This window comes from Amphiura filiformis, chromosome 3 (assembly GCF_039555335.1).
Source record: "Amphiura filiformis chromosome 3, Afil_fr2py, whole genome shotgun sequence".
In the NCBI taxonomy this organism is placed as follows: domain Eukaryota; kingdom Metazoa; phylum Echinodermata; class Ophiuroidea; order Amphilepidida; family Amphiuridae; genus Amphiura; species Amphiura filiformis.
This window is the reverse complement of record NC_092630.1, coordinates 10,421,923-10,446,283: the sequence shown is the minus strand read 5'-3', so window position 1 is coordinate 10,446,283 and position 24,361 is coordinate 10,421,923. Positions and strand designations below refer to the sequence as shown.

The 24,361-nt window shown below is 37.5% G+C and overlaps 1 protein-coding gene across 1 annotated transcript in view; it reads right to left on the bottom strand.

The window, feature by feature from the left end:
* The window catches only part of LOC140148008 (dynein axonemal heavy chain 1-like), a 98,143-nt gene extending 74,774 nt beyond the window's left edge, over positions 1-23,369 (bottom strand). The window contains 18 exon segments of the mRNA XM_072169834.1: positions 10-208; positions 2,123-2,278; positions 3,483-3,624; positions 4,327-4,529; positions 5,378-5,603; positions 6,649-6,842; positions 7,969-8,119; positions 8,801-8,931; positions 10,401-10,568; positions 11,576-11,790; positions 13,325-13,482; positions 14,787-15,038; positions 15,796-15,961; positions 16,563-16,757; positions 17,578-17,758; positions 18,640-18,798; positions 19,267-19,450; positions 23,251-23,369. Coding sequence (XP_072025935.1) covers positions 10-208; positions 2,123-2,278; positions 3,483-3,624; positions 4,327-4,529; positions 5,378-5,603; positions 6,649-6,842; positions 7,969-8,119; positions 8,801-8,931; positions 10,401-10,568; positions 11,576-11,790; positions 13,325-13,482; positions 14,787-15,038; positions 15,796-15,961; positions 16,563-16,757; positions 17,578-17,758; positions 18,640-18,798; positions 19,267-19,434 — 3,064 coding nt within the window. The 5' untranslated portion in view covers positions 19,435-19,450; positions 23,251-23,369.
* Between the last annotated feature and the right edge of the window lie 992 nt (positions 23,370-24,361).

Here is a 24,361-nt window from a genome sequence, read left to right as displayed (position 1 = left end):
TAGACTTACCTGGTATGTCCTTGAATGTCTTGGTACATTTATGCATAGTTTTGAATGCATCAGACACCTGTTTCTCACACTGCTCGGCATCGATGCTAGTCAGTGGATCATTCATCCAGCTCTCATGCCATTTCATCCAATCTGATGTGGTTATCCAGAGGTTCTTGAAAGGCTCAAAGTCTTTCACCAACTTGCCTAGCTTCTCATACTGTATTGTGGTTTGACAAAAATGAAAAGACGAGATGAGAAAATATGATATGTAAACTATGTTTTGCCTGTGCCTGTTCTTAAATAGTACATACTATGTTTATACACTTGTAGGGTCAACTTGGTTGATCTCAAAATAAGGTAAGGTTATAATTTTGTTTTCTTGCATTTGTGACCTGTTCCCACAAAATGAGGGTAAAGTCGCAAGTTGGGAGTTTCGAGACGTTCCCAATGTTGAGTTGCTGTTCTCTGTTTGCAGACACATGTATAGTTAGTGGTATGTCCTCTGTTAATGGGGACATAATTGAATATAGAGTACAGCAAATTATATTCCCATTCACAAAGAATATACCACTGACTATACAGGTGTCTTCAAACAAAGAACTGCAACTCAACATTTCAAACGTCTCCCAAATTGCAACTTTACGCTCATTTCATAGGAACAGGTCACATGAATCCACATAGACTAGAACTGTTAGAGACAAACAAATCCATTTAAATTTCACACTACCCCTATGGAAGATGTAAGAACGATCTTCCACAGATATGTTAGAAAAAGTATGAATGTCAAATGGAATGAATACATTAGGCAGCTGCTGCTCCATTTGAGTTTCTTACACCTTCTGAGAAAGATTCAACCTGAATGTTTCACAGAGGGAACATGAGTTTCAAATAGAGTTGTTTAATGTGCTAATTCCATTTGAATTTCATACCTTTTTTCAAAATCTTCCACAGGGGGTGTGTGGATTTCAAATGGAATAGCCCAATTCATTTGGTAGTAGTCACCAATTTGTAAACTTTCCACACAGAAAGGGGATAAATATTGATATATCATACACAATTGCAAATTAACTTAAAACAATATAGCACAAAGCTAAAGCAAGTAATTATGTACTGGGATTATATACGTCACAGCCTGTATGTCACAAGCTATGTTTTAAAACTGCAATAAGCTTTCACTTCAGATTGGAAACACAGTTTTAAAAGCCATAAAATACAAGTACACCTGTACTTTCATATATTTTTATAGGGACGGCTTCAGAACCCAACCGTTGGTCGACCACTGACAACAGAGCGTGGTTAAAGCACCAGTTCTGACAGGATGCTGACAGCCAACCGGCGGATGGGTTTAGATGCAATCCCTAATCTAAACCATAGCAAAGGAGTGGATAAATAATGTCAAATTAACAATATTGTCATTTCGAACCAGTTACAACTATAGTAAAAATAGGAGAGGTTTGCTGGGATTAAATACAAAAAGCCAAGGTTTGCTGACATTTAGTTTCCTATACAGCAGGTAGCAACTCTTACTAAATGGAGACGCATTGAGCGCATTCTTTGTGCTCTTTCCAGATGTTCTCTTTTCTCTCTTGCAGTTGTCTCATCGTCATCATCCTTGTGTTGTGCAGATTCAAGGAGTAGAATAAAATAAAGGTCATAAGAGCTTGGTATATGTATTTGTATATGAGTAAGGTTAAGGTTCCATGTCTGAGTTCATATGACAGAGTAAGGGAAGAGACTATGGACCTTTTTCAACATCATCATGAACCTCTGGTAAAGTCGGCCCCCAGTCAATTTTGGTCAGTTGTAAAACCTGAACAAATTAAACCGACAAATCTAAAAAATTTCTTTTTTTTTTCATGCGGCCCCTTTTGACATGATAGTCTATATCGACTGCTCAGAGCCAGAAGTGGGTAAATGCAATATAGCTGCCCTGTGAACATTTGGCGATGTACACACAGTATATTGTACTCATCTATACATGGCAGCTACATATGGCAGCTATTGCACGTACCCACTTCTAGCACTGATCAGTCGATAGCATACTTAATTCCCCTTCAAAGTTGATATTTCCAAGTAATCATTGAAATTTATTGAAATGAAATACAATATTTCTTCTGATTATGATGCTTACATTTGTGACAGGCATCTCAAAGAGTCGTTCCCTGTTGTTGTACATGGCAGCCAGTTCCTGGCATTCTTTAAGCTGTTTGGTGACACGTCGCACCTCGTTGGCTACTTCATGAGCTTTGGTCATTTCTGTGTGTGCAGCAAATCCAGCTACAACCATCTGTTTACATATGACAAGACAAAGGTTAGATTTAGAAATATGAATAATGGAATTGAAAATACCACTATTACATAATATATGAAATATGTTTAAAGGTATCAAAGTTACACCCTATTGTTTTATACTCTACTCAACAACATTAAAGGATCAGACTTATTTATTAGTATTTTCCAAAATCACCAATATCATTGTAAATCAAATGTTGTGTGTAATTTCATTTGCATAATCACTTGCACTAGTTACCGAGTACTTAAAGGAGGATTTCGTGATCCTAGCATCCTCTTTTTATGACATGTTTCAGTACATATCCACAAAAAAGCCTATTCCCAAAATTTCAGTTGATTCCGATTTTGCGTTTGCGAGTTATGCATGATTATGTGTATTACACTGCTCCATAGACAATGCGTTGTAATTCAAATTTCACGATATCTTAGCTAAACAAATTAATCTGCAAGAGATATTTTGTACATAATCATTATGTAGCCAGAGGTTTCCAGCGATATAAAAATCTCAACTTTTTTTGAGAAAAGTGGGGGGATGAGGCTGTGGATCACGAAATGCCTCTTTAAGTCCCATGACACCGAAAAATACTTTTGTCAGCACCATGGTATTACAAAAGAAAGAATGACAACCAGGATTGTCTGTTTCTGATCCTTTACAATGTAGTTTATTTTCTCTTGGACACACATTCACTCTCTCGCTATCTCCCCCTCTTCCTCTCTCTCATTCTCACACTCTCTTTCTGTCTCCCTCTGGTTTTTTCTTTTCTCTGTTTTTCCCACCTCTTTCTCTCTCTCATTTGGGTGGCAGAATTGCAGTCACAGCCCTTGATCCTCTAAACACTGTGGATGTTGAAGTTGAAATACTATATACAACTATCATTATCATCAAGCAAAAATCCTTTTTTTTCTTACTCTAGACCTCAGTAGGTATATACTTCTTTCAAAGGGGCTAATTGGAAATATCTTCCACAGGGGTACATGTATGAATTTCAAATACAATGAACACATTTAGGCAACTCCATTTGAAGGCATACACCCTCTGAAATATATTCAACCTGAATCTTCCACAGAGGGAGGGTGACTTTCAAATATAGATTGTTATGTGCTGACTCCATTACACCCGCTGTGGAAGATATTTCAAAAATCTTCCACAGGTGAATGCAGACATTAAAAGGAATAGCCCTTTCACAGCCTTATCTTACCTGCAGTGTATCCAGTCTGTCCTGGAAGTTGTTCTGATCAGTGACTTGTATCTTTTGGAAGCGTTCTTGGTCTTCATCCAGCTGTTGATAGGTGTTTTCCATCTGGCTTTCAATCTTACTTGGCCATCCTATGGCACTCCACCTGTCATCAAAACAAATACATGTGAAAATATCAAAATTCTGAATACACAACTATTTTCAGTTACATTACGACCTGTCCAACAGGTCTTTTAGTGCATGAGGTCCCTGGTTCAATTCCTGGTGGTGGAGATTTGCTGGGATATTGACTGGAAAAAATGTCTAAAATTAAATTCAGATTTACACTCTCCCCATTGATCACTTAGAATTGGGTAAATGAATCATGAATGTACTCTGTTCTTCAGAGGATACCTGTACATGTATCTCGCAGCCAATTTTTGAAAGAGTCGGGTAATAATCCCTGACTGTTCCCAACCCATCGCGGTGTTCAAATGGACCTCAATGGAAATATGCTTCAATAGAGTCTTTCTTTGGTTATCAAGGGTTGTCAAAATCCTAACAACTTAAGTCAAACAAAAAACTCTACATGAAAGACACAATCTTAATCTCCCACACAACACAGGTGTGCATATTTTGAATAGAGTATCCATTCAGGTAACCCCATTTGCATATTATATGCAAACATGATGAATAAATTCAAAATTCTTTCAAATATGTTGCACGTTCTAGTGTAATTCAAAATGTTTAAACTTACTTGAGATTGAAATCATCCATAGAGAGATTATAGTAGAACTCCTCAATGAGTTCATAATCAGTCATGGCTTTGTCCCCCCCCCCTGGTGCCGCCATTAATGTTAAGACTTACTTGAGATTGAAATCATCCATAGAGAGATTATAGTAGAACTCCTCAATGAGTTCATAATCAGTCATGGCTTTGTCAATCAACTCGGTATGTTCTTTGAGTTTCTCTGGGATAGACTCCATCCATTGCTTCTGATCAGCAAGATCCTCAATGCAGTTGGGTTTGTCATACAGCCTTCTGGATATGGCCTTGAACTCCTCACATGCCTGCAATGTACAAATTTGTTGTAGAGTCAGTGTTTTGATGACTGAGACACAATATTGATAAAAATACTGGCCAAATACTTGCTAAGTCTTGCTTGTCCAAGCAGTGCATTGACACAAAGCACAATTCTAGCACCTGGGTGTATGCCTAATTACTCTATTGTGTGCAAATTGTTTACAAACACTCAGCTTATATTTTTTTCCTGGCAACCAACTTCGTTTCACTGGTGTATGGCAGTTGTCATGCCCCCCTCACATATTGCTTATACTAAAATGCAGTAAACCTTTGACGAGCGCGTATTGTAAGGATACATCAGCAGTATTTACTGCGTTACGCGACTTGTCTCTGATTGGCTGCTGAGGCGATCTGTTGTTGCCGAGTGGAAATTTATGAATGAACTGTGCACCGTACGTGTTGTTAGCGCCGAATTTGCAACATCACGGTAGTCGCGCTCGTCAAAGGTTTGCTGCATTTGACTATAATATAATAACTTTATGTAAAGATGAACTTAGCTATTATGTTATATGTCACTGATTTTATCAATAAGTTGTGTAAATAACTTGGGTCCTACTACGTGTAAATAACTTGGGTCCTACTACCTTTCAGATATTGGTAAAAATATTAGACCTTTATTCTTGTGACATTCTTAACATAATTCAAAAAACACAATATCTACTGCAATGTAAACAGAAGTGTTTTCTGACCAAGCACATTGAGTGTCCATTGTACAATGCATCCGAAAGGATACCTACAAAAAGTTAACATGTACAGCTACACCTAAACCAGAACTGTACCCCAAGCCAGTAAGAGGCCAATTCATCACCAAAATATACCACCACAATACACTTACATCCTCAGCTTGTTTACGCAGTTTGTTAGCCACGACCTCCAGCAGAGCATTAGCCAGTGCCTTGCGTTTCTTGGACAACGCCTGGCGGACATTCTCTGTGCTGATTTGGAATGGCCCGATCATAATACTACTGGGTATGATACGCTCCAAGACTTCCTTCTGCTCTAAATGAGACTCTATTTCCTTCTTCACTTCAGCTGCTGTATGCTCGGTAGCTTCGTAATCCCTGCAATCGAAACAATTTGTTGGTGAAAATGGGTCAAGTTGTGCCAATAATTTTTCTTAACCAATTGCTAACTGAAATCAAACTTATAACTGTTCCCATTTATACACACTGTTCCTGTTTTTGAATTCGGATGTAAAAAATAGGAACAGTTTGGATTTCTGAAAATCCTTATAATGGCAAGCTCAATCATAAGAACAAAATACAGTAAAAATCATAACATTCTTTCCAGCATTGCTTCATTAATTTTCATTATTTCATTAAGCCCATAGCTTATAATTGGTGAAGATTATTCGTTTTTTTCTTACTGCTCGTGTCAATAAAGTCCAAATTACGTTGCGCACATCAATATATCCAAACTCACGATCACATAAATTCACATAAGTGTGTGCCTGCCACACATTATGCAATACGCAACTAGCATAAGTGTTGCACCCCACACCATTCTATATCAATACATAACGTTACGAGTCTCATTTTTTTCACCAATTATAAGCTATTACAAACTTTATCTTTGGACAGAGGTATCATGGCCCAGAGTTTATATTTTTTACTTCCCAGGTATGTAAATTAATAATTATTGACTGCTTGTATAAAGAAGATTGTATTATCTGATACAAGATTGGCCTGGGCAAAAAGTGTATTTCAAACCAATTCTTATGGCACCTTTGAATATATACATACACTGCAATTCTGCATATTTATCTTCTGTATAAATTTGTACAAGCAATTAACATTGAAGATCAATTTAAACCACTTCCATGCTTTATTTGCTGCTACATGGATCTACAGAATGGTTCAGAATATATTGTGCTTATTACATGTAAACTACAAGCGCAAGCTCATAATGGCATATTCCAATTGAAATTCATACACCCTTATGGAAGACATGACCTTCATCTCCCACACAGGGAGTGTGAATTTCTAATGGTCAGCCCATTTGAAATTCACACCCCCTGTGTGGAAAACTAAGGTCACATCTTCCATTGGGGGTGTATGAATTTCAACTGTAATAGCCCAACATAACTTTGGTACAACAGTAACTTACTTGATATAATCGTTGATTTCCAAGTTGTTGAGTTCCAAATACTTGTCATATGCCCTGGCATAAGCTCTCATTGGAATAAGGGCTTTACTCACAGAATCTCGGATATGATCTCGTAGCTCTTCTACTTTGGGTTCATGCTCCCCTACTGATTCCAGAAGAGGTGTATCTGCCCAGAAGATGTCTTCCAGCACAAACTATAGAATATAAAAATGTGTCATTATCTGTCTAGTCAAAAGTTATGACAAATATGAAATTAATAAATTTTCAGCTGTTAAGGGATGGGGTATGAACGTTTGGACAGCATTTATTGTGGGACATTAGAGCACATCAGACATATCTAATTACATTCTGAATACAAAGAATGTCCTTCTGATATCAAATAATTTTGATTTGTTTGAAATTCGACATGTAATACACCTTTTATGGCAAATGATTAAAATTGACATTTTGATATTTAACAGTACTCAAAGTAAACTTGATAAATCCAATGATTTATACTTAAAGTGTATGTAGGTGGGATGAAAAGCAGGCGATCAATTGAAAATTTTGACCTTTCAGTATTGAAGATATGGATTTTTTTCTCCAAAACACCCAAAAAATTAGGTCTTTTTGGGGAAAAAATCCATAACTTCAATATGAAAGGTCAAAATTTTCAATTGATCGTCAGCTTTTCCTCCCAGCTACATACGCTTTAAGAATGTTCCATGGCAACACTGCCAGGAAGAAGAAAAAACCTCCGTAGTTTGTAGTCATTCGCCTGATGATCGTTTAGCAACGTGAAACACAGTGTAGCGAGTCCAATACATACTTTATTGATATACGTGTAATACGCTTAAGAATATATCATTAGTTTTATGAAATTTACTTCGAGAACTGTTATATATCAAAAATGTGAAAAATATTGAATTTTAATAATTTGTTAAAAAATTTGTATTATGTCGTGAATTTCAAAAAATGAAAATTATTTGATATCAGAAGGACATTTTTCATATTCAGAATGCAATTCGATATGTCTGATGTGCTCTCATGTCCAACTGTCGAAACGCTCAAAACGCTAATTCCAGATCCCTTAACACATAAGTTTCCTGGAAAAATTCTTAAAGATACATTGAGAGATTTTGAGTTCATAAAATATTTTGTTCTACCAAACTCATAACAATATAGTCAACCATAAAAAAGCAGTGTGGCAAATCCACTACCTCTCCGCTTTCATCTAAGTCAAAATTATGCACTTGATTCAACTCAATTATAAGGAACTATATTTATGTGACATCTATCACACTCATTTGAAGTGTTGTTTTATATCTATAGAACACTAACCTTCTCAAGTTGAGGTACATGCTGTGTAGAGGCAATTCCTTTGTCAAATAATCCTACCAAAGCTGGTTCAAAGTTGTTCAGATTGGTGCTGAAATGACATCCTTCTTTGTCCAAAATCAGATCCACCAGGAATAAAGCATTCTTCTTTGGGCTAAAAAAAGATAATGTTATACAAACTTTCAGGATAGTATATTGTCATGTACTGTTATGCATTGGTAACTTGCGCCAGCAAGTTGCGTTGCACCTATTATGCGGTACCATAACGATCGCATACATGCAAACTTAGCATTTTAGAATAAAATTGAAGCACTTTTGAATGTGACGGCAAAGTTACCAACACACATCTTCATTCGTCCAACCGAGAAGTTGGTAAACTACATTATTACTGAAGTTCATTTGGAATAAAAGATTCATCTATGTAAGGCACCAGAAAATATTTAACAAAAAAGAACCTCACTCCCTCAAAATTCATCCTTTGGTCCACCATGGAGGAGATGGTGCCACTTCAATGATCCATCAAATGTACTGTAGTAATGCTCCAGAGTTCTTGTGCCAACTACTACCTGACCAGTCCAGACTGACCTTCGTCTTCGCTGCTCCTTTAGATCTCACAACCTAATCTAATCATGAATGATCCTTCATTCCATCTACAGCCTGTGCAATCCATGCATGGAATACACTCCCGCCTCACAATCCAGGAATAGTGATATGGGCCAGCTTAAAAAAGGAAGTTAAAAGAAACGCTATCTAGGCGCCAACACCTCAGCTCAACTGTAATGATAAAGCTAAAATGTGTTGATATGTTGTGACATAATGTATAATATATAGTTACCTGTATGAGCTGGTAAGAAGATCGTTGCCCCAGTCCATTTCATCTTGAATGCTCAGTACAGAACAGCAGGAATCAATGATCATCTGAGAGAAGTTCACCACCGAATCTTGCACAAGATACCTCAGAGAATCCTATCAATGCCAACACAATATTATTATTATTATTTTATTATTATTATTATTATTACTAGCGGGATACCCGCGCTTCGCGCGGGTCCCCGCTAGATGAATAAATGGGAGCGTTCACTATAACAGGAAAAATTACTGAACAGGTAGAATCATTGAAAAGGTACATTTTTATTTATCTAAATCTGTCTCTTCTAACATTTTCTTTTTTAGTTTCCTCTCTGCTTAGCTTGTGATTTTCCGTTTCCATTTTATTTATTTATTTAACCCAGTTCCCATTATTTTCTAAATCTGTTCTTTCTTACATTTCCCTTTTTTAGCATTTTTTTTATTTGCTGCTTGTGATTTCCCGTTTCCATGTTTTTTATTATATTCTGTTCTCATTATTTTAGCTTCTTTTTTTCTTACATTTCCTGAATAGTTTCTTTCCTTCTTTGTTTCGTTCCCGTTTCATTTAGTTACTTTAACCTGTTGGTCTAATTACTCGTACCTTTTTGTCCTCGTTTTAATTTAATTTTTCTTTACAGTACCGCTTCATCCCGTGACCCGTCCATGTACCTTTTTGTCCTTTAATATTTTTCCTTCTTTCCGTATTATCGTGTCCACTGGTCTCTGGCTCGCAAATCGTGTGGTTCTGCGCGCCGTTACGCGCATTGGACATGAATCGCGATTACGCACGCGCTGCCGCCAGCTGCAGTGACGCGTAGGCTGGTAACCGATTATCATAACAAAAACCCCGTTTTTACCCATTATTCACTGTTTTTGCAGCCAATTCTTGACCGTTTTCAACCAAATAAAGTTTAAACACGTTCACGTATATTCCTTGGTTTCCTGTATGAATTTGGCGACATTTGGATCGAAACTGACGGAGCCTTTTACGCATACATAGATACATACATACAACATTCCCCTATTTATAGTAAGATTATTATTATATTATCATTATCATTATCATTATCATTATCATTATCATTATCATTATCATTATTATTATTACACAAAATTTGGTTTTTTTGTTTTGCACAGGATGACAGCAACTTTGAAATTATACAGGAATTTTGTATCAACTTAATGTACTCTCCAACAACACTAATTGAGATTACTTGAATTCACAAAAGGAAAGAACGCCACACCCAATACATCATGTGAACAATTAGCTATTCCATTTAAAATCCACACTACCCCTGTGGAAGATTTTGGAAATATCTTCCACAGAGCAAGTATGAATTTCAAATGGAATGAACACATTAGGTGGCTCCATCTAAAACTTACTCTCCCTCAGGGAAAATTCAGGTCGAATCTGTCTCAGAGGGCATATGAAATTCAAACAGAGCTGTCTAATGTGCTAATTCCATATGAAATTCATACTCCCCTGTGGCAGATATTTCCAAAATCTTCCACGGGGGTGGTGTAGACATTAAATAGAATAGCCCAATTTCACTGTCAGCCTTTGGGACAAGAGTGTGCACACCTACCTGCATACAGAACTTGACCATCTCCATCAGCTTCTTCAGTTTAGATCGCTGATAGACTTCCCAGTTAGTCTCATGCAGATTGAACCATCCTTTGCCTACATCCCGTAGACTGGTACGAATGGCTGCACGCAATGTTGCTATCCAACTGTCTTTCAAGAATAACTGCACCTGTTTTTGAATGAAACAGAAAGGGGGTTGTGCATTAGATGCATCAGCATCTCGGTATGCATGCATTATTTTGTACAATTTCACTCTTAACAGGTTATACACAGTCATTAACAAAGCAGGGTTCTGTTATGCCAGCTTTTGCCAGAGCCTCAGATAGTTGATGCAAGCCTTTGGCATTCCTTCAGATCACAAAACCTTGCTGTGAAACTTCCCGGATCTAATTTAGTCAGAAATAAGAGACCATATCTCCCCATTTCAGCTAACATATAAAATAAAAAATTCTTGAGTAATAATATACTTTAGTATAAGCCACACATTTGCCCAAATGTAGTCAGTTTCATAGTCAATGCGCAATCAAGCATGTGGTGGTATGTCTTGTGTAAGAGATCGACTTGTGGATTTTTGTCATTCTGTAATAAATCTAAATGGCGAAAAATTACGAAAATGTTTGGCGGTTTCTTTCCATTACTATCATATTTTGAAAAACCAAGTAGCCGAGGTGTTAGCTCAATAGGCTAGGAAAATATTCAAAACCGATGCCCCTATATGTTGACTTTTGCTATCATAAGCTGTATTTGTGCGAATGTGCCGGAAAGGGTCCGAATTAATGGCAGTCGATGTGCACTACCTTGGAAAAATGTGGGTACCAAACTGCCCAGCAACTGTCAATCAAAATACGGGATAAGTCTGTTTCACTATTGAAGTAGTACGCACAATGTTGTCACACAAATTTTAGGCTATTAAAGTGTTACTACAGTACTAAACTTCTTAGCAATTGTCAATCAAACTTTATAATACAGGGATTGAATACGAGTGTCACAGCCCTGATAGTATGCCCTTCTAGAATATAATATAGTGTCTAACCAGGATATGCAGAGCTTCAAGTGGGAGCGCTAACGTGGCACCAACCCATCACCACACCTAGTAACTGCTGATAATGCCTTGATAACCATTGACATAAAAAAATTTAAAAAATGATAATTTAAAGAAATTTCTTTGTATCCTACCTGTGATGTGGCTTGGCTTTGCGTCTGCTCAAACTCCTCCAGCCTCATATACTTTGCCATAGGCACATGGAATAGTGACATGGCAGACACCTTGTTACATTCTGTGCGTACTTTTCCCATGGACAGAATGGCCTCTTCCCTTGTCAGAAGAGAGTTGAATGCAAAGTTGTCAAGTTGTTCATCATAGGGGTAGTCAGGAACATCAGGATAGAAACCTATGGGATATGGAAAGCACAGTAACTGGGTAACAGATCAAGCCTTAATATACCTTTTTTATTTTATTTTGGGGAAATTTTTCAAAAACATTGCCCCTGTAATCTAACTACTTAAGGGTTTGGGTGCTAAATGCCCATTATCCCCATTTATTCTGAGCCACAAGCCTCAAATCATTTCCTTAGCAGGGGCAACTTTTTATTAAAAATCACTCCCCAAATTTAATTGTCTAGGCTATTTTGGAATTTTCAGGGGCAAATCACCCTTTGCCCTCATCTAATTTGAGCCTTGTAACAGATCTGTATCCTGTAAGTTGATCTGGCCCTCGGACAGACAGCCAAGTTAATCTTGCATATCTCATACCCGGAATTTTTGTTTTTATGGCCCAAATCTGAATGTCCGGCCCAAATCCGAATGTCCAGCAATATGCAGAAAAGTGACATACCTGGGGAAGTAATTGTACTCTTATGTGTTGCTTGGATTTATGAAAACTATTAAAACAGTTTTTACTTTAACCACATTGAATAAAAAGATTTCTTGGAGCTCCTCTGATGTTCAAAATCTACTATTTTACAGTGTGTTTCATCATAAGGAACATCAGGGCGGGTTAGTGTAGTGGTCTTCTCCCTCGCTTCTCACCACTGTGGCCGGGGTTCAATTCCCCGTGGTGCCACATGTGAGTTTGGTTGCCGATCCATGCTCGTCCTCGTCTCGTTTTTCTCCTGCATCTAAAATCGGACTTCTTACCATATCCCTGTCCCGTCATGTCCGAATGGCATCCCTTGAATTTAGTAGCCTCTGAGCACTATTGGGTTTAGCCTGGCTTCGGCCGAATGTTATAAATAAATCACAATAGAAATCTGTGACATGGGAGGAAGGAATAGTACTGTACTCTGATGTGTTTCTTGGATTTCTGAAAACTGCTCATTCAAAAAGCTTTTACTTTACTAACATACATTGTAACAAAAAAAAATTGTCTTAAAGCTCCTCCTCCATTTGAAATCTGCCCTATTCTTCTGTGGAAGATTTAAGAAAAATCTTCCGAAGAGGGATATAATATTTTTTGAGACAGAATTGTTTAGGGTTAATTATTTTGAAACTCCTACTCGCCCTGTATAAGGCTTTACCTATTATCTTCCACAACTGGAATGAGTATTTCAAATGGCATTTACCTAATTGTGTATTCTATTTGAAATCCATACTCCCTCTATGGAAGACTTTGGCTCAATCTTCCACAGGGGGAGTCTGGATTTCAAATGTGACATCTGGTCCATGGGGGCCAAAGGCGGCAAATTTGTAATTGAGATAAAGGCAAAAAACAATAAAATACATAAGAAAATACACATCACAAAGCTTCAGAACTTTAGAAACAAGTCTGCTAGACCTTTGGTGTTTTCAGTATCTGATAGCCTATTGTTTGTATAAGGTAATAATTATAGTAACATAATAATTATAGTAACTCAATTTTCAAAAATGCCTCCTTTGGCCCCCCATGGAGCAGATTGTGTCACAAATGGAATAATCCGATTTACTAACCTCTGTCAGGCACCACTTCCACCTGTTTTTCTGGCACCATCACATAAGAAAAAGTTGCTGGGTTCCCTGCGACTATCTTGTCAAAAGTGATGCGATTCATGGCACGGCAGAAATCAATGTTCACTTCTTTTTCTAAGGTGTGTACATAGTTGTCAAGGCTGCGAGAATAATGAGAGTAAACAGTAAACAATATTTGTACTGGCAAGAAAATAGTTTGTTTATCCCCTCTCCCTTTTCATTAGAGTTTCATTAGTTTCATATCTCAAATACTTTAAGTACAATATCAAAGATGGATGTTGGGTTATTCCAGTTGAAATTCACACCCCATATGGACGACATGACATTAAATATAGTCCCTACAGGGAGTATGAATTTCAAATGGGGTTCCCTGAATGGGCGATTCTATATGAAATCTACATCCCCTGTGTAGGAGATTAAGATCATATCTTCCCTACGGGTGTATGGATTGAATAGCCCATTATTTCGAAGTTAAGAAACAATAATTATATATCCCTTTCCTGGTCAAAAATTGGTATATTAAAACACTAGAGCATGGCTTAATTGATACAGGGTTTTTATGGGTTCAATGACAGTGTACTATCGACACTCATTGTAAAAGCTTATCGATGAATGTCAGAGCTTGAACTACTAATGCTCTAACAAGACTTAACTGCCGATACATGTCCCATTATTGGTGCATTAAATATTGACTGGGCACACACCATGATTACATTTTATCAGTTGATGAGATGTCAATTACCGTAAATAATGGACTATTCCAGTTGAAGCCATACATTGTACACCCCATAATGGAAGCCATACACCCCATAATGGAAGCCATACACCCCATAAAGGAAGCCATACACCCCATAATGGAAGCCATACACCCCATAATGGAAGCCATACACCCCATAATGGAAGCCATACACCCCATAATGGAAGCCATACACCCCATAATGGAAGCCATACACCCCATAATGGAAGCCATACACCCCATAATGGAAGCCAAACACCCCATAATGGAAGCCATACACCCCATAATGGAAGCCATACACCCCATAATGGAAGCCATACACCCCATAATGGAAGCCATACACCCCATAATGGAAGCCATACACCCCATAATGGAAGCCATACACCCCATAATGGAAGCCATACACCCCATAATGGAAGCCATACACCCCATAATGGAAGCCATACACCCCATAATGGAAGCCATACACCCCATAATGGAAGCCATACACCCCATAATGGAAGACATTTACCTTAATCTTACACACAGGGAGTGCGAATTTCAAATGGAGTTACCGAATCGGGACCTGAATTGGCGACTCCATTTGAACACCTCCTGTGTAGGAGATGCCTTGAGGGGGTGTATGGACCCAATAGTCTGATTCAATCAGCTAATAGTAATAAGGATCTTGCCTAAGCATATTTTTTAGGGACGACTATTACACATTACCTTTTATCCTTAGCTAGCCCTGCATTTCCTCTTGCCAATTCCTGCATCCTCTTGATGCTTTCTTTGTCCAATTCACCCACACCTTCCATAGGCATACAATCTACATACAAGTTGTACCTCAGTAAGGCTTCGGTGTGTTTGCGCATTTGGAAGGCTTTGGCTACCGCCTTAGCAAATTCCAACGGGTTTTCTGCCAGGAATAAGAGCCGGACACGTGGCACCCAGTACTGATTGGGGTGAGTGCTTCTTGAGCTGTAAGAATGATGAGTATATATTTAGTATTCTGTCCTCTCAGAAATGCTATAAGACAAGATACACTTGACCCAATTTGATCTTTGCTGTTGTAACAGCCATAAATTCATAAACTTATTCTCCTACAAAGAAGAGATCTTATACTCCCATGCATAATGCATTTCTTCCATTTCAATTTTCTGTACTGATTTACTATCTAGTGCAACATGGGTTGGGTGACCAAAAGCACCTCCATGAACAGAACACATCCAGATCTTGTAAATTATCTTTATTTCTTTAGCCAGCCTATTCCATTTATGAAAATAAATAAAGCGAATCTGTACAACTACAAAGTAATGGGAGTGTCATTTGATATAGTGAGATCATGCGTCACATTACAAAGCATTCTGGGAAGAGAAAGATATCCTTGTTGATTCTCCTCTTCCAAGATTAAAGGAACTATTTTGATGTGTTTACTGCTCTCTATCTTGAAAAATCATCATTGGAATGTCTAATTGTCTAAATACGGTCTGCAAGTATAGCCCAAAAGCACCAAAGTAAGTTTTGGGTGCATTTCAAGCAAAACATGAATACCCCCAATTGTTGCCCATGCGTGTATCAAGATGGCGGTCGAGCCCGAGTTTGTTGGTTTAATTCTGTGTTTGGGACTCAATTTCAGATGTTGGGTGTTACAAGTTTATCTGGGGATGCTAGCAAAACCAAGACAAGGTTTGAATATTCCACACTTACTATTATAGCTTTTAAACACAGGATTTACATACCATCAGGTTTCAAGTTGCAATCCACCACCACATTACCATCCGGATCCAGTATTCTCTGTTGTACATCACATTTCTGTACTAAATATAACTGTGCCTCTGGGTCATAGGTCAACATGCCAACATCAAACCATTCATACTCCAAGGAGGGATCCTTAGGATCCACTGTGTAAATAGTGAAAACAAAGATAATAATGCTAATACTGTAAAAATATTGATTGACTCATTTCCATTCCAAAAATGCATAGTTTTATATACTTTGGACTTGAACTTCAGAAATAATGAAGTCGGAAAAGGTCCATGTTCTCTTCCATTACTCTCCCCTTAAGTTTTCATACATACTGCACCTGCAATGGGCTATTCCATTTAAAAGACATCCCCTGTGGAAGGCATGACCTCAAACTCCCACACATGGGATTTCAAATGGAGTCACCTATAACCCCATTTGAAATTCACTGTCACTCCTTGTGTGAAAGATTAAGGTCATGTCTTCCAAAACGGTGTAGCCCAAATACATGGCCTGAATGCATCAAATTCCTCATTTTTCATTCAATTATTTGTACAGGTAGTGCATGAGAAGTAGACAAAAGCCTCATAATTTGTGCTTTATTAGTGCTGATCAAAATATAAACTTTGTTCGGCTTATAATTCATAAAAATAATGTCAAGTCCAATTTCTTTCAAATGAGGTAGAAAATCACTACAATTTACATTGCAAAACATATGTCAAGGCTATTTTTGGATCAATTTCATATCCCAACACTCACATCTGTCAGCCAGATCCCAGGCTGGTAGCAAGGCTTTGCCCGGTACTGGTTTGCGACATCCATTGCTTACTCCCATTGCTAGCCATTCTTCTGGTGTTCGACAATCAAACTCCATGTCGGTGAAGATGTGCAGAGGCAGAAAGGATGGAAATGGTGCTGGATCATCGCTATCATTTAACTGTACAGCTAAAGGTCCTGAAACACAATGGGAAAAAACATGCATTTATACATATTGCAATTACATACAATCATAGAGCTTTACAGAAAGTCACTGGCCACTTAGGCACAAGACACACCTGTAAACCTTCCCGGATACAGCTCTATACAGGCATGAACCCTAGTCAGCCTACATATATAATGACCATCGCAGCCAGGATCAGCTCCCGGGTTTCAAACAAGTCAACTTGGACAATTAGCAGTAAGTTTCTTTCCCATGGGAATTCCAAGCTAGCTCAATTTTTCCATGAGAACAAAATTGACACTGCTAGGCCTGGAACACGACCCTCACTACTTTACTGATTGAGCTAACTTGACTGCTCTGGAAACCGGGAATGGAAAGCACATGTTATGTAGCTTGAATCAGGTTCTTTTTAATTACCGATATTGCAAACAAGTCTTCAAATTTCTGTTGAAATAAATGATAAACAGATATTTCTACTTGTGCTTGTGAAAGTTGCACTACCATTAAAGACTTTGCAATCTGACCATCATTTTCACAGGAATTAAAACGATAATTATTTTTAAAAGGATGATTATTTTAATTAACAAATTGTAGGAGAGGCCTAAATCTTATTCTACCATTCTCCTCAATGAAGATTGAGCAAAATCTGTCCTTTCTAGGCTCCTCATGATGTGTTTTTTTTATCAAGTGTACAATTTGCTTGCTTCTTGATGAACCTCCCAAAGTTGTTATCATACACAGTTACATACTAATACTGTTAGTCTTGTTATTGTTAATTACAGTAGTTGCTATGTTAATTTTTTAAATAAACTGTTAAACCCTTTCTAGACAAACCTGTGATCTGTTTGGGCATTAATAACTCTGTTTCAATCCCCTCACGTGTCAGCAGCTCTTCCAAGTCTTGATCTTGGTAGTGACGTTTTCTTCTCTCAATCTCAATCTTACGTGGGCATTGACCGGGTGATACAAAGTAAGGCAGCTGGACTTTGGGCAGAAAGGCCTGCTCTGGAAAATCCTGTTTTGGATATGGAAAGAAATAATTGTGGAACATGAGTAAGGTCACCTACAGACCTGAGACCATGCAGCAACAAAATGTTATATTTCATGGTAACAAAGCTACCTATTACTACGGTACTTTTGCGAAGATGTGTCGTCATTTTTTTAATAGCGTAGCCACAAACTTGATGTGATACTTGGTAATGAGTGAATTAATAATTCAGACAAACTTGAAATAGATGTAAAGTTATCAAGTTTCACAAACGGTCTTAGGTTTAAAACCTTTTATTTGACTCCCAACATCAAATAACGATGTCATCTACTCATAAAACCTTTCTCCAACTGTCTCATTTTACTCTTTTATTATTCTCATTCCAAGAAGATGCAACACGCTGATTGGTTAAAAGTTATACTGACGTAACAGGGATTCCTTATAGCTTGCAATTTGTGTCTTTATCTAATATTATGACATATTACTGCATGACATTTATATACAATTACTGTCCCTTCTAAAAATATTTACAATGGCCTTTGAAACAGTGTCCGAAATAAGGAAAATATGGAGGTTGTCGCGAGGAATTCTGCTTGTCCGCAAAACATTTTGGTTGGCCCCAAAATATATGTTATGTTTTTGAGTGCAAAGAATCCAAATAGTGGTTGTCCAGGGGATAGGTACATAGCTCAATATGGTTGTCCCCAGTGATTTTTGGACAAGAGGACAAGAGGATATTAGTGCTTATTTCGAACACTGCTTTGAAAGATTTCCTCAATTGTAGCTCTGTAAGACAATTGAGAATTTATTCAGATATCAATCTTGTGACATTATGGTAGTTGGTAAATCTCTTTTCCAAAATGTGCTTTGCAAAAACCTGTGCCATCATTCTGGTATCCAAAACTTACTGATTTAGTGAGAATCTCACTGGTAGGTCCATGGACTTGGTCATCTAAGCTATTCTGTATCTGTTCTGGTCCTTTGAATGAAGTTGATTTAGGTGTATGTTTCTCCTTAGCTATATTCCAGAGTGTATCCTGTTCTGTTGGGGCTCCGCTAAGAACATCCTATAATGAAAGGTAGTTATATATTGGTTTAATTATTCAAGTTGAAATCTGTACACCCAAAGTCATGTCTTCCATTGGGGGTGTATGGTTTTCAACTGGAATAGCCCATTGAGCATAACAAAGGATTACAGTGTCTTTAAGGACAAAGGTCAAAGACAAAATGTGTTGAATGACTACATGTATAAAAATTAATTTTAATCACACTATTTCTGCTTGACAAATTTTAACAAAATTGAACAAAGTATTTTCTCCCATTTGTTTCTCCTACAATGTCACGAACAAGATGGTATATACCTAATTTTAGAAACTGAATTGATCCTAGCACTATTTTTTGTATTTTTCTTATAATATTGTATTTCTCATATTTGCTGTCAAAATAAATTATAACGAAGAAAGTAACAAAGACATAATGATAATAAAATGATTGATGATACCAATCATATAAGATTTACATTAAACATCACTTACCCCAACTCTTTCTTGTGCATCACCACAGAGAATATCCGAGTAGAATCCTCTCTGCTTTATTTCTGGATAATGTGGTCTTCCATTAGTCTTTGGGGATGGAATCCTTGTGCGATTTGATGAAAAGGGTCGACCACCATCTCTACTTCGTAAGGAATTTCTGGAGCTCATTGTATATTATTGTTTACTGTAATGATAGAGTAAACACATGGTGGTTGGTAGGCCTCTTTCTTGATGATACAATACAAGTTAAATCTTACAGGACTTAAACATAACAAGTCAAATCTTTTTGCAAGTTTTATTTATTTATAAATCATAATTTTGAAGGTGAAATATAGTAGTTGTCTGTTGGACAACTTAGTGCTAAGCTCATCATGGTTGTCCCCAGTAGTGTTGGGCGACTCAGTCGCCTACAGTCGGAGTCAGGACTGTTGATGCCTAAACTTTTGCTATTGTCAAAGTTGACTTTTTACCAGCTTATAAAAATTAATAATAATATATAATTTTATGCCTTAAATTTCTCCACTGCAAAGTCGGAGCTAACAGTAACAACACGTACGGCGCAAAGTTCATCAAACAGCAGATAGCCTCGGGACATGAATCAAATCCATGGGTTCCTAGACCTACTACAGTCTGAGGGCCGATAACACACATTCGATGGGTGTATCGCCTCAGCAGGCAATCAAAGACAAGTGTGTTTCAACGCAGTAAAATACAAGATGTATGCTTAAAATACGCTCTCATCAACGGTTTACTACATTGTAGGGTTTACTTTCTGCAAATCTTCATCAAAAAGTCTATCCTCAATCCAGGCCACTGATAACCGATGATGGATATGATAGAACGTGGAGCTATCTGAAAACGTGTCAGAATCAATGAAGCATGACACAAAGCAATGGAAATTCGGAAGTAAACAGCGCCGATCACGATGAGTAAAGTGCCCGAAAAAATTGCTCAAATGACACATCGCCGTTCGGTGAATTGTTAGCATGGTTAACCTCTTAAAAATTAGCAAACTTTCATAAAGAATTGTTTTAATATGTTTGAAAATATGCGACGATTGAGTGACTGAAGTAGTTCCACACTCTCACTGACTCCCGGGCACATCTTCTATCCACATCATAACTATCGCACCGTCGTGGATCGTAGATAGATTTCTCTGTAAAGCATGTAAAGCGGCATGACTATGATAGGAACAGGCACATCTGAGTGAGGGCGCTATTTATTTTACTTGATAATAAAGCCCTATGTAAATCTGTGCCATTTTGTGCCAAAATTTAATCTTTTTCAGATGCTCTAGATTGCATTCAGTGCTTTAGGAACCAGAATGCAACATTGGATTCACTTTTGAATATTTTTTTCTGTGAGATACACCTTGTTTTAAATCGTCATTTTGGTCAAAAAAGGGGTCAGAATGGGGCATTTTTGGGAAAATATTCTATTTTGACCAAAAAGTCGAGTCATCTTCTGACAAAAAAAGGGAGACATGGTTTGACAAAAACTTTCATCCTTTTCACATAACATTTTTACCACCTTAAAATTTGAATTTTCATACAAAATTTCACAGATGTGTTGAAAATGATAATACACATAATATTCAACAAAAATTAGATTAAATTACAATGAAAACAAAAATTTGACAAGAGGGCACAAAAATTATCAAGTCCCCCATGGCGTGGCCCATGCACTCCTATGGTAAGTCTTTATCAGAAAATATGGCCAAATGTTCCGACAGTAATTTCATCATAACTTCACTTAGCAATAAAGTAGAAGATTGGTTTTGGTGTCAAATTGTTATTGTAATTTGATATATATAAATTATAAAATGATGTGGTTTGATGGCAAATTTGAATTCACCTATCATACACTACTGTCATGACTGTAATGCAAATAAATGCAGGAATGAGCTCCCAGATGTAGTTGTGAATTCACCAACAGTGCCCCTCATTTTTTAAGTTAAATGATTCTCTTTTTAATGAAAGCAATTTTAGATGAATTTATTAAATTTCAAAATTTTATGAACATGCCTAACTATCATGACTATCACTATAGCCAGCGGTCGAATTCGACGGTATCGCATCGCAAAATGCGATGCAATTTTTATCAACTGCTATGCACTTTTCCAAAATGCATAGCTAAAAGTGCTATACATAAATTTGAGCTAAATTCCATTCGTATTTACCTCAAAAGTGCCCTAACGCATCGGCAGAAATTTGCCCTTTTTCGAACTCAGTTAACTCTCTTGTTTTTGGCATTTTGACACAAAGCACGTGGGGATATCCCTCAAGCTAGCAATGTAAAGCCCCAGGTAATTTTGGTGGTTCCCAAATCTGTCAAGCTCTTGCAATAGCGAAATTACGTCTGTCAAATCAACGGCTATCAGCAAAAACCCTGACCTCTGACCGTTGCTAGGAGATGTTTTCAAGAAGTTTCAAGACCCCCTAAAGCTGTATACCAATTGCACATAAAAAAAGTGTTTATATGTTTACTGAGCATCGGTTTCAAAATACCCACTTTCTCTCCTTACGTCGTGATAATGAGCTCATGAATAATTAATGAGGGAAATGTCAATGGCGATATTACACGTTTCAAATTTTAACTTCTTGAAAACAATCATGAATTCTGATGGCTTTTAAGCATAAAATCCAGCACAAACATGAATTTATTGATGATAAATAATTGATGAACACATACAACCTGTATTTTTTGGATATATTTGATATTTTATTAGCAACAAGGTGAGTTTGGGAAATGTGTGTGATGCGCGAATAGTACTTATTTCCGGCAGTGATAGCCGAGATTTGATGACTATGACAGAAGTTGTAGATTCGCTACGCAAACACAAATATTGCATCGCCAAATGCTACACATTTTTTTTTTGCATGGCAAAATAACTGCTATGCAAAATTTGGAAACTGCTACACAAACATGTGTTTTGCATAGCACAAACAGCTATGCAAAAAAATTGACTGAATTCGAACCCTGACTATAGCACTATTCACTCGGTCGGACATCCGGGAACACTGTCCCCTTCGTCCCCTTTGCACAAGCGCGCGCATAGCAACCAGCTCGGGAAAGGGGAACTGCACATGCGCACACTGGTTTTACAAGGCCATTTCCCCTTTGTGACGTCAGCCCGACCAAGAGAATAGTGGGAATTCCAATTGAATGAACGCAGCTTTCAATAGCGTGATGAACATTTGCGTACACTGTGCGTGCGATGTACGCCAGCGTGTGCGACAGGGACTACCTTTTGAAAATCAGGTGAAGAGCTGTAAAATGCTCTTCTGGTTTCTTCAAGAAGAGCTTTAGAAGAGCTGTTTGCACAGGAGCCATTAAAGCGTAAATAATTTAATGAGTTATTAAGAGGAGCTATTAATCACTCTTGCAAATGCAACTTAAGAGGAGCTGTAGCCTGTAGAAGAGCGATAGCTCTAGCTCATCTCAAAAGGCAGTCCCTGTGGCAGTGCGACTGTGCATTCAGTAACACGGAAGTGAATCCAACCATGCCAACGCACTCGTGATTGGTTAGCATTGTATCCAAGGTCGTGCATTCGCGTTGTAGTTTGATATACGTGATAATGATATGCAATCGCAGTTGGATCGAGTACAGCTGAGCTGTTGAAAGCTGCGTTCATTCAATTGGAATTCCTGTCAAATTATTAAATTTGTGTACATGCATCGTGGAACATTCAACTACGCCACTTGTTACTCCGCGACTAACATGACTAATCATGCTAATACACGAGCTTACAACGCTACTCTACGCGTCCATATTGCGAGGTTATCTGCGTACAACAGCTTACTACGCACAGCCACGCAAAGAGTATGTTCCACAATGTACACGAATTAAGTACTTTTTCTATAATAATATATACATCATATCATTCATATAGCAGGCCTAATTTTTAGACCACTTTCTATCCAATTGTGAAACCTCACATATAAATCTAATTTCAGTTGCCGTAAAACATACATAAACCTTACCTTCCGATTTATATTATTTAATATGTCATCATTGCTGTGGGATTAAATACGGTTTTATATAAACCTATTTTCTTTCCGAGATTTGGATACCAGTTGGAAATTTCGATTAAAACCAATATGGCCGCTTACAGGTATGTGTTTCTATAACTATTAAAATTTTGGGAATATTTATATGGTATATTATGAGATATTTATTCTAAAAAGATTATTTTCATATGTTGTAATATTTTATTGAAGTTTTTTTGTCCTTTTAGGATTGATTATAAGGCTATATTATGCGCTTCGAGCATTTGAATGTCTTATTTAATGGTGTTATTTCAAAACCACCCGTCTCAGTTCGTTGCTATGGGCCCAATAAACAGAGGGCGCTATATTATTAGCAGAAGAGTCAGCACAGACTAGCAGCCGACGTTTTTATATACAGTTTGAAAATAAAAATGCACTGTTCGTTTTTTATCCTGATCATTGTAACAATAATGAAAATGAATTGTGTCAATCTAACAGCATCAACAGGTAAGACTACTGTAAGTGTAATAGTGTGTACAGTTTCTGAACTGAAACGCTGATGCAAAGTTGGCCTAGCCTAGCCCTATCCCTGCCTATGCCATGGCAGCCTTCCCTTTAGATGCATTCAAAATTAAGCTTTCAAGTTTCAGCCTATATAATAATTATGTCGGATAGAAACGTTTGCTCTTTTTTTTTATAGGTCATGCATGAGCGGGCCATGCATGCATGAGAGCACATCAGCCACATCAAAAACAATGAATTCAAATTGCATTCTGAATAGGGGCCTACAGGGAATGTCCTTCTGATATCAAATCATTTTGGTTTTTTGAAATTCGCGATACGGCAGGGGCGCGATTTTTTTTTTGATAGGCCTATAAACAAATTTCATGGCAAATTAATAAAAACTGACATTTTTAACATTCAGCCAGTCGTGTAGGGAGTGTTTTACACACCCAAATTTGTAAATAGGCCTATGTAGGAGGCCATAATTTTCCACCCAAACACCTACAAATTTAGGCCTTTTTGAGAAAAAAATGTAGGCCGTAGGCCTATCTTCAATACGAAAGGTGAATTTTCAAATGATGAACGGATTTTCCTCCCAGCT